We start from the raw sequence: 13,536 nt of genomic DNA, 5'->3' as shown, positions 1-13,536 counted from the left end.
CTGTCGTTGCTGCTGGAGCTGCAGACACTCTCGGATCTTCGGATGGGCTTCTTCGTGGGGTCCAGCAGGCGATCCAGCATCTGGCGGATCGTGCTGTGTTTGCGGTTGAACGGATTGGTGTACATGGCTGATCTTCCCTCTCGAGTGCGGAATTTAATTTCCCACGAACGTGCGCTGCTCCTTTTCTTTTCGCGCCTGATAAGGCTCGCTCGAAATCGCAGCCGGTTAACAGCAAGTGTCGTCCGTTAGCACTTGGCACAATCGGCACACTTTACACGTAAACGGACTAAAACTGTCGAGAGATCAGGTGATCGGCGACGGTCGCGTCGGCTCAAAACTTGAAAATCGGAGCTTGGACGAGCTATCGTTGCGCTCTGCGAGTGAATGCGTGGTCAATCGGCCGGCCAGCTTTATATAGTCCCGGTGCGTTACTCGGCGGCCTTCGGACAAGCTCGACTGATCGACGTTAACTCTTGGAGTTTATGCGAGTCGTTCGAATGCGCAGGTATTTGTGCCCGCAATCCCGCTGCACTTGTATCCGCCGGTATAAACGTGTGAGAACGCACACATACGAGGAGATGGTCCACGTGCTAATCCGTTCGCGCCATCGCTACAGCTTGCGGTAAAAAGTCACGGGACTTCCCTGATCAAAGAGGAGGCAACGCACTCGGCGAATTGAAGACACGTAGAAAAAAAAAGAGGAATTCAAAAAATATGCAGCCATAATCGCTACAGTTTCGCAGCGCGTTAATGATGCCTGATACTCCGCCCATTTAAAGTCGTCACATAAAATATGTGACAGGTTCTTAAAATTAAAAATTTTCTCCGACTTTAATCTGTATCTGATTAGATCAAATTAAAGAAAAATTAGATAAAGTAGTCAATCGAGACTGCACATAACCCTGATCATTTTCTTGTCCTATTCTAGTCCTAATGATCGTTCTTTTGAGAGCACTGTGTTGAAGGTGCTATGCCTTCAGACATTATATGACTTGCAATCTCGATAAAAAAAATTAAATAATCATAATAATAGCAAAAGAGATTATAATAAATCTAATAAATAATTGTCTAGTCGACAGAATGAGAATAAATGTTTCGCGTTTCAAAAAAAATAATTTTTTACTTTTTCCAAAGAATACGATTTTACACCGACATGCAACGGTAAAATGTCGGTGAATAATTAACTGGGGAAATACCTGAGACTTATATCGGTGCGAAACCGCGGAATTTCTTAAATATTAGCATGCAGAAAAATCTGCTAATTTTTATTTATTTGAGTAATTTAATCACATGTTAACAACGTCTAGACTTATTTGCGCTGTGCATGTATTAAGTGGATTCGTGCAGAAGCTATGCACGTATCGAAGCTGTAAAATATGCGCGAAAATATCGCTTTAAAAAATATAAACTTGTATCGCAAAAGATAATTTTTCTAAATAAAAATGTAACTACTTGAAGCAGCATCCCATGAGCAAATTATCAAGGTCAGAGGCAATTTCCGCTCCCAGAAGAATTAACGAAAAAAGAAAGAATGGCCACTTGCCGGGTAGGAATAATTCCACCGGCAAGCAAACAAAAAAAGAGAAAAAAAAAAAGGACTCCATCAGAATTTCTCCGTCGCGTGCTAAGTGTTTACTACCGCGGGATGATTTACAGCTCTTATACCTCCGATTAGCGTAATCATTTTCGTAAATTGGCGCAGTAACGTTATCGATAAATATCACGAATGTGCATAATTTATACTTGACTCATCCTGTCAACGGAGCCTGTAAATGTTTAATGCGCGTTTATTTATGCGCGACGTAACAGAAGCTTACAAGTTTCCAGAGATTTCCGAAGAAAATTATTACAATTGGAATCTAAATGAGTATTACGCACGATCAATTATTTATCAGACGATCGATTTATTTGTTCGCGTCACACGCCTTCCTTTGCAGGAAAATCTTATTACGTGGAGCAAAACAAAAAAAAAAATTTTAAAAAAACCCGAAGAGATTACAGAGGTAGCCAACTTCCAAGGTGCAAAGATTATACATTGTTTGTTTCTTAAGTCAGTCGAAGATTTGAGAAGGCGTTCGATGAAACGTCTCATTTTGCATACTCGTATCTTTACGCGTAATTGTAAACGGGAGTTGCGCAATTTGCGCGATTTATTGCGCGCGTTCCTTATGCGCTCCAAACATTGTTACTAATATGTCACAATACCGCGATGTTATCGTACGGCTGTACGTCATGTGGGATCGCGCGAGGCGTGACGTTTCACGCCATTAATATGAATTCATCTGAACGCAAATCGGATGTTTGCTCGCCGCGGCGCGATCCGCTCGAATATTAAGACGTCGTACGATCTGAACGAAACCACGAGCCGACATTCGAGTGTTTATCGTACGATGATTGCATCCCATTGTACCGCGAGAGATGTATTCTCGCGAAGATCTTTCTTCGAGGAATCGCACGTGGCGAGTCTTTATACGTTGACAATGCTGACAGGGCTCGCTGGAGGCGTGTTCTGGACTCGCGATGCAGCTAAATGCTTCGCAAAAACTCTCTACGCCTCTGAATCTTAGAACGGATACGTTTCTAAGCTGCGAACTCGTCGATTTTCACGGTAATGTCGGCCGCCATAAAAGTAGAAATACACGACGAACTCGTGAAGCGAAATTTTTCATTTCCGGTCACATATATGCTTCGAAAAAATTTGCGAACGGGTTCAAAAAACTTTTCGAGTGTCTAACCACGCGTATAGATATTTGCTGAGCTAATATGTGACACGTGTGTCAGGGACGCTTATAACAAAAAGAAATAAAAAAAAAAAAAAAAGAAGAAGAGAATCTCATGCTCATCAACCGCAAGGCTTCAGTTCGATTTCTTACTCGCCGTCGCCGACTATAAATTATTTTATAACAACGTCGGTTTTCCTGGCCGTCGAATCACGCGCGAACATTAAAAGCACACCTACGATGACACGGCACGCGAGTATATGCGGAATACGTGGTAACAGAATTTATCGCTTGAACTTTAACCTGGCGGTTAGCGCCGGAAACCAACACTTCGAGAAGAGCCGAGAGGCGGCAACGGAAAGCGCAGCGTGCGATATGATGAAAACGCAAGCGAGCCAAGCCCGTTTATCGGGCAATAGAATCGCTGCAAGTGGCATTAGATCTATCCGGTGTCACGGGTTATCATTCGCGGTTCGAAAGAAACGTGCGTTACAATTAAACTCGCTTATTTAGATAATTTAAAACAAATTGCAGCCACAGCTGTACGCGCGGTATTTCGTCTTGGCAAAAAATTCACGCGACGCTCGGTGCGGCGCGAGTGACCTTTTCATCGAATCTGTCATCGGAATCTAAACGTAACACCTTCCTTTTCAATCTAGAAATCTAAAAATAGAAGCGGAATCAGCGAATCAGGCGGTGGTGACAAATAAAGCTTTCGACATGCGTGCTGCACGCGACTCTTAAGGAGAAAACAGCCGGAAGTAACTGTCTCTTATTGGTGAAGTCACTATTGAATACTAATGCACTCTCGCGAGTTAGCCTCGATGATACGCGATTACGGGGGATTATCTTTATACACGCCTCGTATCTAAAATCGCCGCAAGCGGTTGCGACCTTATTTCGCTGACCCCATTACTCGCGATGTAATCGCCGTTAATGAACAGTGTGCTGTCGTTCGATGAAAATTAGATTTCTTTTCCAAACGTAACCCTTGCGATTTTATTAAAGAAAGAAAAAAAAAAAAAAGAAAACCGAGGAAACTCGTCGGATAACGTTTAACATATTCCGCCGTGTTTAATTTAATCCCAGCGCGAGTATCCTTTCAATTAAAAGGCGTTATAAAAGAATATATTTACATGAAATAAAAATAATTCCTGTAGAACTCGTGTTCGCGTACCGTTCGAAAGTACCGACTTCCGTTTATTTCTTCTGAAAGTGTCTTTCGAACCGAGTACCGAGAGATACTTTATAATACTGATATAAACCTGCACCAGTAAAAAAAAGAATATATTCATATATTCATAAAGGAGATCTTTAGACGGCGGGTTTTACGCGGCTTGATTATTTCAGTGCGTGTGTGTTTGCTCGCATAAATTTTTCAAGCACCGTTTCGAGAACTAGAAACTTCATATTTGCGCATTCTTTGCGACTCACAATCGCGAGAACCGTACAACAGCTTCGTGTCGCGTCTAATCCTTTTCCGTTCTTAGAAACGAGGATTAGCAGATGAAAAGCAGCTTTGCGAATCGCTAAGGGGTCAATCGACGCATTAAATACCTATTGACCCTCGTAAGCTCGTTTATTGGTTTAATAGGTTGCATAGACACAAGAATAAGTTTGAGCGTGTCTTCGCGCTCGAACTTCGCGTTCGACAGGCTGCCGAAGAAATATTTCACAAGCGTTCTTCGTAAGAAAAACAGATTTATCAATCCCGCCCAATAAAAGTGATTTGTGTTATTATATATGAGCGTATAATTTTGTCATCGATTAACATTTTCAAGCTGAATTCTGGGGAGCGCATCCTTTGCGTATTTCGCGTTAAACTCTACGTCCATTATCGCGTAATTGGTTTATTTGAACAGAGATTTCATATCGTTTTTTGTTTTGAAGCCAGGCTATCTCAGTGCAGTTCAACGCACCAGTTTCGACGGCCGTTCAGCTTCTTTCGAGTCGTGTCTTTTCGTCGATTGTGCTAATAGTGTAATAACGAACGAATAACGACCGGATTAATTAAATAAATGAATTTTTTTTTTAACGAGATACTCGGGGTGGCGTAAAAAGTTTTAAGTGATTTCAAGAAGGCGGATCAATCTTTCGCGCGAATAAAAAGAAAAAAATAAAGAAAAGAAAAAGAAGAACGTAGAAAAATATACATATGTATATTCGTACTTGCGGTTCTTGACAATTGTAATATAATTCATAGCTGGATCGATTGTCCTGCAGCTTCGTGATACACTCGAGACGCGCTTAACATAACAAAAGGAATCTGCACTTTGTTCGATAAAAATATTTTTGCCTTGGAACACGTGAGATTTCTACGTGATGATTAATTTCGAACTCTTCTCATGAAAGATAAAAATATTACAACAATAGAATTCTAAAGTGGCAATTATTGTTCTTTAGTACTATGTGATTTTTTTTTTCTTTTTCAGTAAAATAAATTCCGGCCCGAAGTGATTTAATTTCATTTTTGTGCTCGTTTCTCTTCCCTTTAAATATGAATACGCAAAAATAGTATGCAAAAATTAGAAAGCTTTACAACTCGATGTTAAATTCTCGAATTCCAGTGATTCATTTAGAAGAATTCTCATAGAGGAATCCCCGTGAAAAGATCGTATCCGCCTAAAAAGAACAAGAATGCGCAGTCTGTAAATACGTCTCGTGAGAAAAAAAAAAATCCGGTTTGATAGGTCATTAAGATACGCGAAACTACTAATGAGTAAAAAATACATTTTTAAATAAGCTTCTCTTTACTCTTTCACTTTTTTTTTTTACTCATCAAATTTGAAAGAAACAATAGGCTAAAAATAAATTAATACGTAATCGAAGCCAGAGTCAATTCTACAATTAAAAAATAAATTTCATGAACATAAAACGATACGTGTCATCAAAAAATGTTGCATCAGAGAAATGATTTGCAGAATATCTGCAACGTATTTTTTTTTTTTTTTTTTTTTTTTTTAAGTGCGATATCGATACATTGTATATTGAACGTCAAATAAATTAATTTTATTTGCATTGGCGCTCTCTATTAAATTACCTTGCGCGTACGAGTTAACGTCATTGTAATTATGATTAATTAACCAGTTACGTCGTTGAAACGAAGCGCAATTGTGACGTTCGGACATTGCCGATAATAACAAGTGTTATCGCGGTCTCTTAATCGATCAAAATGAGACGATTATGCCAAAGTCGAAACTGGAAATGTTTTAGAGACAGAAGAGATTAACATCCTGTCAAGTGTCAATTGATTTCTTGCCGACCGTCTGATCAATTCTGTATTTTAATCTCACGCGTGTCTCACTAATGGTCTAACAATCTCGATGCTCTTTGACCAACGCAATGTTATTTTTTTTTTTCCCCTAGCTTACTTTTAAACTTTTCTCCGGCAGCAGTTAATTACTTACACGCTTCTTGAACGTATTTATTTGCTGGTACACGTTAACCCGGACTCGAATTTGCTCTAGAAATTAGAATCTCGCTTGGCTATTTGGACACAGCCTTCTAGCTGCTTATATAATTAAGAAAGAAAGTCTTTTTAGTTGCCATATTAACAAGAACTTTCTTTTTTTTCCCTTTTTTTTTTTGTTTTAAATATTTTTAACGCAGAAATTCAACGGTCGACTTTCGATGAAAAGATTTCAAGCTACTTTGTACCGGAGTTAAATTTTATTCTATTAATTACTCAAGTACTGTCTGAGTTTTTTGTTTATTCTGCAAATGCAAAGGAATGCAAATAATGCTGCACGTGAACTTCGTTCGTTGATTAAAATGTGATCGACACGTGTCTGTGACGCATTATTTGAAATTTGTTCAGCTTAATTCAGTTGTGATATGGGCGCACGATTTATAGATTCCTAAATACGCTGATAGAGAGAGAGAGAGAGAGAGAGAGAGGGGGGGAGGGGGAGAGAAATGCTCCGGGTCAAACACGTGCGTCTAGAACGTCAGAAATGTCAGATTTACATATACCTAATTCGTACCTACTCGTGTGATTCTTGAACTTGTCAAATACAGTTAATAGAAACGAATGCTTCGCGGGAAGCGTTTTATTTAAAAGAATTAAAAAATATATATAATTACTGTTTGTAAATAACTTGTAAAAACTCTTTTACCGCGAAAATAATAGCAATATTGCGTGATTACTTACGCGCGCAGATAGAAAAAAAAAAAGAATGAAATTAAACGAAATGACGTCGGGAAGAGAAATAGTTGTTCTTCGGACGACAATTATAGCGCGCGGAAAAATCCGTTTTTATTGAATCTGACGCGGAATTTGTTTCTTATGTGAGTGGTAATATTACTGCGATTCATACCGAAGATACGATTGATATTACATGAAATATGCGATAAAAAACGCGACACTACCGGCAGCGAGATAATACGCGCCTATCGTTTAACCGTAATTCCAATGATTATTGCAAAATCAATTGGTAAAATACTGATACTGCCGAACACAAAAAAAATTGTCTCGTAAGTCATAATCTCATAAATCGCGAGCTCCTCTAATTATAACGAGATATTATCAACCTACTTTTGGAATATCGTTAATTAACAAGATAAAACGCAGCAGTTTTATCCGACAAACGCAATTGAATTAATAATCTGCGGTCTAACAAAAAAAAAATCCTTTGAACTTCATCCTCGAAAAATAATTAATAAAATCTATCGTTAAATCCTTCTCCCTTTCTGTTTCAATAAAGAACAATATAAAGAGTAATTTAAAGAGTAATATAAAGTAATTTAAAGTTCTACAAATTTCATATCAATTAATTTAGTCGAGGTCAAATGTGCACGTCGTAAAGTTAAAAGATATGGCAGCGCAATACATTGCAAGAATTTTTTTAATTATTTTAACAAAATGAGAAATAATGTATTTAACGTTTTCAATTGTTCTCATAAAAAGATTGACGATTTCTTATATTTTACTGTTCAGTGACTAGTGAAAGATTGAGTTAACTTTAAATTCCGTAATCTAAACGATATTGTTGAGCCGAATATTGTGATAAGGTTGCAAAGTGCAGGCGCACTGCAAATATACTTACATACAACTATCGGTCTAATCTAACGTTGCAACATACTTGCACGCTTATCAAAGATCGGTCGTCCGCTTTTATTCTTATTTTTAATTATTACTTTGATTTTTTTTTTTTTTTTTTAAGATAAAAGACACAACATACAAGATTTTTCGTTGCATTTAGCAGAAATTCTCTTTCTTTCCCTGAATTATCGCGCGCCTGCCGTTATCACGTCGCCTAAGTATTAATAAAGTTTAACTTTTATCACGATGCTATTTTATTCACCTTGCATGATCTTTACAGCATCTTCTGGCCGTTCAATTGTATAATTTTATATCAATACACTGGAAGAAAAATATAGCCACTTTTGGCCTCAACTATAAATTCATGACATCCAACAAATAAATTATTATAATTTACTTCTTTCTCCTTAATTATTTTTAACAAAATATCGTTATTTATTTTATATCTAACCTAGAAATATTTTTTAATTATTTATATTGAGATTACATTTTTCTCCCAGCGTAGGCTGCACTTTTTCTTTTTAATTTAAGAAGGAAAATTAATTGAGATCCGTTTTTTAACGTGGTTGTTGATTATTTCAGTATTACCACGACATTAAGCAGAATAAATTAATAAGTAAAAACGCTTCGAAATTACATTTTCTGCGTTTCTCACGCGATCTATATATCGAGCTCGGATATTAAATTAAAAAATTGACTTACCGCATCGCTGAGAAAGGGATGTGGACCATGTTGACGGACACCGAAAAAATCCATCCTAGATTCCGACAGCCATCACCATCTAGCGGACCTCGCAGGCACTGAATTCCTGGTGAAGCTTCGTCGTGTTTCATTGCGACTCACACAAGTTCACACAAGTTCACACAAATTCACACGAACTTTATCAATCCTGCGGGATCGAATAGTCCTTGCTCTCAAGCGAGTCGGTACCGTACGTGACTGAAAGACAACGAATATTTATCGTTCAAATCCGATCTCGGCACAATGCTCTCAGTTTCTAGTCGGATTGACACCGCCGGTCGGCTGAGATTTGACCGCGTCTCACGGACAAGCGTTTACGTAAATTCTGACTATTATCGCGACATCGATTTGCTCTTTCTCAAAAGAATCGTTCTTTTACAGAAACAAAAGGCTAGATGCTCACCATTCAAGTCCGATTTCTTCCGATAACGCGATTTTTCAGACGGATCGCCGTCGCCGGGACGCCGCTGCGCAACCGTGAATGCTGATGGCAGAAGTGGAAACTGCGGAAGGGCGCTTGCGCCGCGTCGTTCTTCTATCTCGTTGCCATCTTCTCGATTGGCTTTTTGAGAACCAATAAAAGTACTGAATACGAATCTGCCCAATCACTGCCACGAATTACTCTGATTTCGCGATGGCCGCTCTTGAAGTTGAACTGATTCGAGGATGACAAAAGTACGCGAAATTTGAACATATGTAATTACAGATAGGTATACTGAAAGGCAGGGATGGCATTTGCTTTGACAACGGCGGCCAGCGTACGTGATTTTAGCGTGGTGTGGGTCGAGTCTCACACAAAGAGCGCGCGTAGATGTGTCGTGGAGTGCCGGTCGTGAAGGACTGAGGGAAACGCGCCCCACTACTCCCACCTTACTCGGCGGCCGAGGGAGGGGATGAAAAGAGAGAAACCGCGCTATACTTGCCTTTCGGTGTACACGTCTTACATAGAATTAAAAAAGAATTTTTCTTTAGTTTTTCTTCGGTTCGCAGAGCTCCCGTTGAACAGAATAAAACGAGATGAAACGAAACGTCCGACTTGCCGTGTCGACTCGCACTAACTTGCTCGATTCGCTGGCGACGATGCCGATGGATAGTGGCGGTTCATAGCGAATTTCGACGGAACTTTCGCACTTGAAATGAAAACGTTTGGTCGGAGAGACGGAGAGGAATTCGTTGACGATGTATTCCAACTATTTCGACAGGCTGAGATGCAAAACGCGCGAGATTGATGCCGGCATTGAAAAGCTCACCGATACGTGGAAGATGCCGCGTCTTCTCGTCGGAGGCTACGCGGAACGCACCCCCGAAACCGACGCCCATTTGGAGGAGCTGTGGACATCAATCCGATGTTCCAACGTAAGTATCTCCGAAGATTGACGTGATGTCAATTTGTATATCGACGAGTAAAACTTATGAAATGAAAATAATCCAGGATGGAGTAGAACAACTAAACTCGGAACTAAAAGCATCTGTGGACGAGGCCGATGAGTTGCTGAAAAGTTCACTGGCATTGTATGAAGAGCTGAAAGAACAATGTGACAACTTGGACATTGTCTTGGGAGAATACGGCTATCATTATGATGAAAGTAATAACGAGTCAGAAGACAATTCGAGGTATATACAAATTATACATAGAAATAGGTAACTCAGCAATGATGTATATTATGTAGAAAGAGCTTATGTTTTGTTCTTTTTTAGGAACAGTAATCAGGATTATATGAATAACACAAACAACACTTCGTTAACCACTGAAGAGGAACCTGAGATGGAGGTAGAATTCACACCAAATTTAGCATGGAAGCAAGTATCCAAGTCCAAAGTTTCAAATAGTCTTGATGGGAACCAGACAAATTTCAATGTCAAGGGTATTGCAACACCTGTAATAAAAAGTTTAAAATCAGTTTTACAATATGAGGTGTTTAATAAAAAAGAATAATTGTAAATATGCAGATATAAAACTCTAATTACTCGAAATCAATTGCAAAAGTATTGAGAAATGATCTTATGTTATATATTCACATACATATAATATTTTTATTTCTAAGTAATATAAAAAAAAGAAAGGAAATATATTTCTCCGTTATATTACAATAGACTGATAAATGAAAGCATAAGAAAAAAAATTAATTAGTGTATAAAAATTAATGTTCTACTAAAAATTTTTAATTATAAGTAAAATACAAGTAAAATAGAGTTTTTACTACATTATTTACTACTAGTCGTACTTTTTTATATATTTTTTATAATATTGAAATATGTAAATAAAAAGTTTTTTTAATTAAATATCAAAAAAGATGAAATTATTCTTTTACTGTCCTATAATAATCCCATATACAAGCATTCTAACCGAAAGCAACAACATAACCTTAAAAATGTGAAATTGCTGCTGAGGAAAGGTGTAAAGATTAACGTATTAAATTCTTTTTGTTCGTCGATATAAATTTATGGATTCCTAATATAAATTAAAACAACAGATAACCGACTGTACAATGAGTAAGTTAAATATTATAGCATGTTAAATGTATTTGCTTCATTTATTTACATGCCATGTGCTTACAGAAAACAAGAATCAATTTTGCCAATACAAAGATGTTTTTGAGCGAATGAATTATTTATACCAGGTAACAATTACAAAATTTATCATTCTTTAACTTTACGTGTAAATTTTTACTTATTTAGTTGTTATTTAGATAAGCTGAATTTTTTTATTTCCTATACATACCATCAAAGGTATTAAAATAATAACAAGTAAAAAAAAAAGTGATTCAATTGTCAATTATTATTTCTATTTGTAGGCCAGTCATTTCATTGCATCAAAAAATCGAGTTGCAGCATCTTATTTCGGCAATAATATGGTAGCTTGTGCCAAAAAAGCAGTTATACGCATGTAAGCATTGCTTATGATTCATTGATTTTTCTTAAAAGAATAAAAATTATAATAAAATTTATTTTAGGGAACCAAATTTAAAAAGAACTATATGCAAATCTTGTCAAAGTCCACTAATACCTGGAGAGACAGCCAGAGTTAGATTAGTATCAAAGCCTATAAAGGGTATCAAATGGACATGCTTAACTTGTATGAACACTAAAAGATATCCTACAAAAAAAGGATGTAAATTATGGCTGGATCAATCGGAATCGCTGGTCGAGACGTTAGATTTTACAAAAAATAAAAATGTTGAAAAACGTAGCTCTGTAGATACACCTGAAAAAGTAGGAGAACAAATTCAGATAACAAAAAAAAATAACGACAAAGAATAATTCTGGAAATTCTACAAATTGATCCATTTTGAAAACACCAGTCAAAATGTAAGCTGATAAAATCAATCAACCTCAAGCAGATTCATTTTACCGACTAGTCTAAGATCTGGTGTACGAATATTTTTTATTAATGACTTACATAAAATATGTTACAATATTACAATAAATTTGTAATTAATAAAACAGATATTTTTGCTAACTGGAATATTCATAACCATCTAGTAATATCATGATACCGATAATAGTTTTACATTAAATATTCTTAGAAATAACTCGATCATAAGTTAAGTTACTGTTTTTATCGAGTAGTTGCGATACGTTTTTTTTTTTTTTCTTTTACGGAAAGTGGCATCCGCAGGGAATTCCTGAAGGTCACGATCTCCGTGTTCTCAGTCGAGGACGGTTTGTGAAAATCGCTATTAAAGTGTAAAGTTGACATGATTTTTCGAAGGCAAGATCATTTCGCCGCAATGACACTGGAATTCGCTGCGAGCGTCATTACTTCATCTAACTATGATATGACTATGTCCGCCCACCGCCAGCGACTCGTATAAAATCATTACGAGTTAAATCATCACACTCACACTCGGGCGCAATCAAATCACAGTTTAATCGGAAAAAAGAGAAAAATATCAGTCATTTAAATATATTCTATCTTAAATAAAATACACTAAAATTAACTTAGAACATTAACTTAAAAACTATACGCGCTATATCTTGATTATAAATGACCCGTTGTGCGTGCAGCAACAATGGCGTAATTATTCAACGAATCGTATCGCGTAGATGCTAAAAATGTGGCAGTGATCGTTGTAAAACATCCACACAAAATACGTTCGTGCCTCGAACGCGCGTATATATCTTGGAAGAACATAAATACTAAACTAACGAGGAAAATAATACGAAAACTGGGCTGGACGGAATCTACACATTCATTTTATATACATATATCTGTCGTGCCAAGCTTCGGTCATGTCGAGTTATCTCACAGTATCTATTTTATCTAGTTTATATTCTCCTCTCTTCTTCTTTTGCCCTTTTTCTTTTTTTTGATTCTCCTAAAAAGTAGCTCTAACGATAAAGTCAGACGGGACCCCAGGTTGGCAACGCACACATATATACATGCACACACCAGCTACAGGGATTAATTACTCCAGTAATATTGACTGTGTCGTTCGTCGTCACTCTTCATCATGAGTCCTTTCGCAAGCTCTCGAGGAAGAGTCTTAACTGAAAATGGCATAAGTTCACGCAAGTGAGAAAGGGCGGATCTCGCGAATGGTATGTCTCGTATTAATGTCGTGTCGTGTCGCTCTTCTCGTACACGCGTCTACTCGCAGGACAAACCCGACCAGTATTTAACTCGGTTATTGTCAAAGAGGTGTGTGCATGCGAGTCGCCCGAAGTACGCTCCGAAGAGGCGCGTGCAATGAAAAAGAGCCGCGGACAAAGAGGTACAACGTACGGCGACGGAGCTTATTTAGAGATAGAAAGGGAAAGTAGGAGAGGATGGGCTGAGCGTGCCCGTGTATCAGAGCTAGTTTATATTAGCCCCGAAACGAATTGGGGCTGGCCGTCGCGGTCGACCGTCAGTTGCGGCATCACGTTCGGAGAAGGCTGGAATGTTGATCCTTGAAAACCCAGGGCCGATTCGTACAACTAAAACGTAAAATAACACATTTCACTCCCAAACACCAAGTCAACCTAATCTAAACGTGATCTCTTTATATGCGCTGATTTATTGATTTATTATATGTATATTTTTACTTGTGT

The 13,536-nt window shown here is 37.7% G+C and overlaps 3 protein-coding genes across 5 annotated transcripts in view; 2 read left to right on the top strand and 1 right to left on the bottom strand.

Annotated features, from left to right (window-relative positions):
- Positions 1-9,613: 9,613 nt before the first annotated feature.
- Positions 9,614-10,754, top strand: LOC139109748 (uncharacterized). Its single transcript, XM_070669053.1, has 3 exons — positions 9,614-9,858; positions 9,935-10,116; positions 10,201-10,754. The coding sequence occupies exons 1-3, from the start codon at positions 9,682-9,684 to the stop codon at positions 10,436-10,438; spliced, it is 597 nt and encodes a 198-aa protein (XP_070525154.1). The 5' UTR covers positions 9,614-9,681; the 3' UTR covers positions 10,439-10,754.
- Positions 10,755-10,835: 81 nt separating this feature from the next.
- Positions 10,836-11,946, top strand: Rpp21 (ribonuclease P protein subunit Rpp21). Its single transcript, XM_070669116.1, has 4 exons — positions 10,836-10,995; positions 11,062-11,123; positions 11,298-11,389; positions 11,457-11,946. Exons 1-4 carry the CDS (start codon positions 10,992-10,994, stop codon positions 11,761-11,763), a joined length of 465 nt encoding a protein of 154 aa, XP_070525217.1. The 5' UTR covers positions 10,836-10,991; the 3' UTR covers positions 11,764-11,946.
- The window catches only part of Cad87a (cadherin 87A), a 155,651-nt gene continuing 153,983 nt past the window's right edge, over positions 11,869-13,536 (bottom strand). For all 3 annotated transcript variants that reach the window (XM_070669099.1, XM_070669098.1, XM_070669100.1), the window contains one exon: positions 11,869-13,422. In XM_070669099.1, the coding sequence (XP_070525200.1) occupies positions 13,306-13,422 (117 nt within the window). In that variant the 3' untranslated portion in view covers positions 11,869-13,305. The remainder of the gene's footprint in view (positions 13,423-13,536) is intronic.

This window comes from Cardiocondyla obscurior, linkage group LG18 (assembly GCF_019399895.1).
Source record: "Cardiocondyla obscurior isolate alpha-2009 linkage group LG18, Cobs3.1, whole genome shotgun sequence".
Classification (NCBI taxonomy): Eukaryota; Metazoa; Arthropoda; class Insecta; order Hymenoptera; family Formicidae; genus Cardiocondyla; species Cardiocondyla obscurior.
The sequence above is the reverse complement of the archived record's forward strand: the minus strand, read 5'-3'. Positions and strand labels throughout refer to the sequence as shown.

Coding starts and splice junctions, on each gene's coding strand:
- Rpp21 (XM_070669116.1), top strand. Junction 11,124..11,297: donor GAATGAATTATTTATACCAG/GTAACAATTACA, acceptor TTCTATTTGTAG/GCCAGTCATTTCATTGCATC. Junction 11,390..11,456: donor AAAAAAGCAGTTATACGCAT/GTAAGCATTGCT, acceptor AATTTATTTTAG/GGAACCAAATTTAAAAAGAA.
- LOC139109748 (XM_070669053.1), top strand. CDS start 9,682: ATGTATTCCAACTATTTCGACAGGCTGAGATGCAAAACGCGCGAGATT. Junction 9,859..9,934: donor CATCAATCCGATGTTCCAAC/GTAAGTATCTCC, acceptor AAAATAATCCAG/GATGGAGTAGAACAACTAAA. Junction 10,117..10,200: donor GAGTCAGAAGACAATTCGAG/GTATATACAAAT, acceptor GTTCTTTTTTAG/GAACAGTAATCAGGATTATA.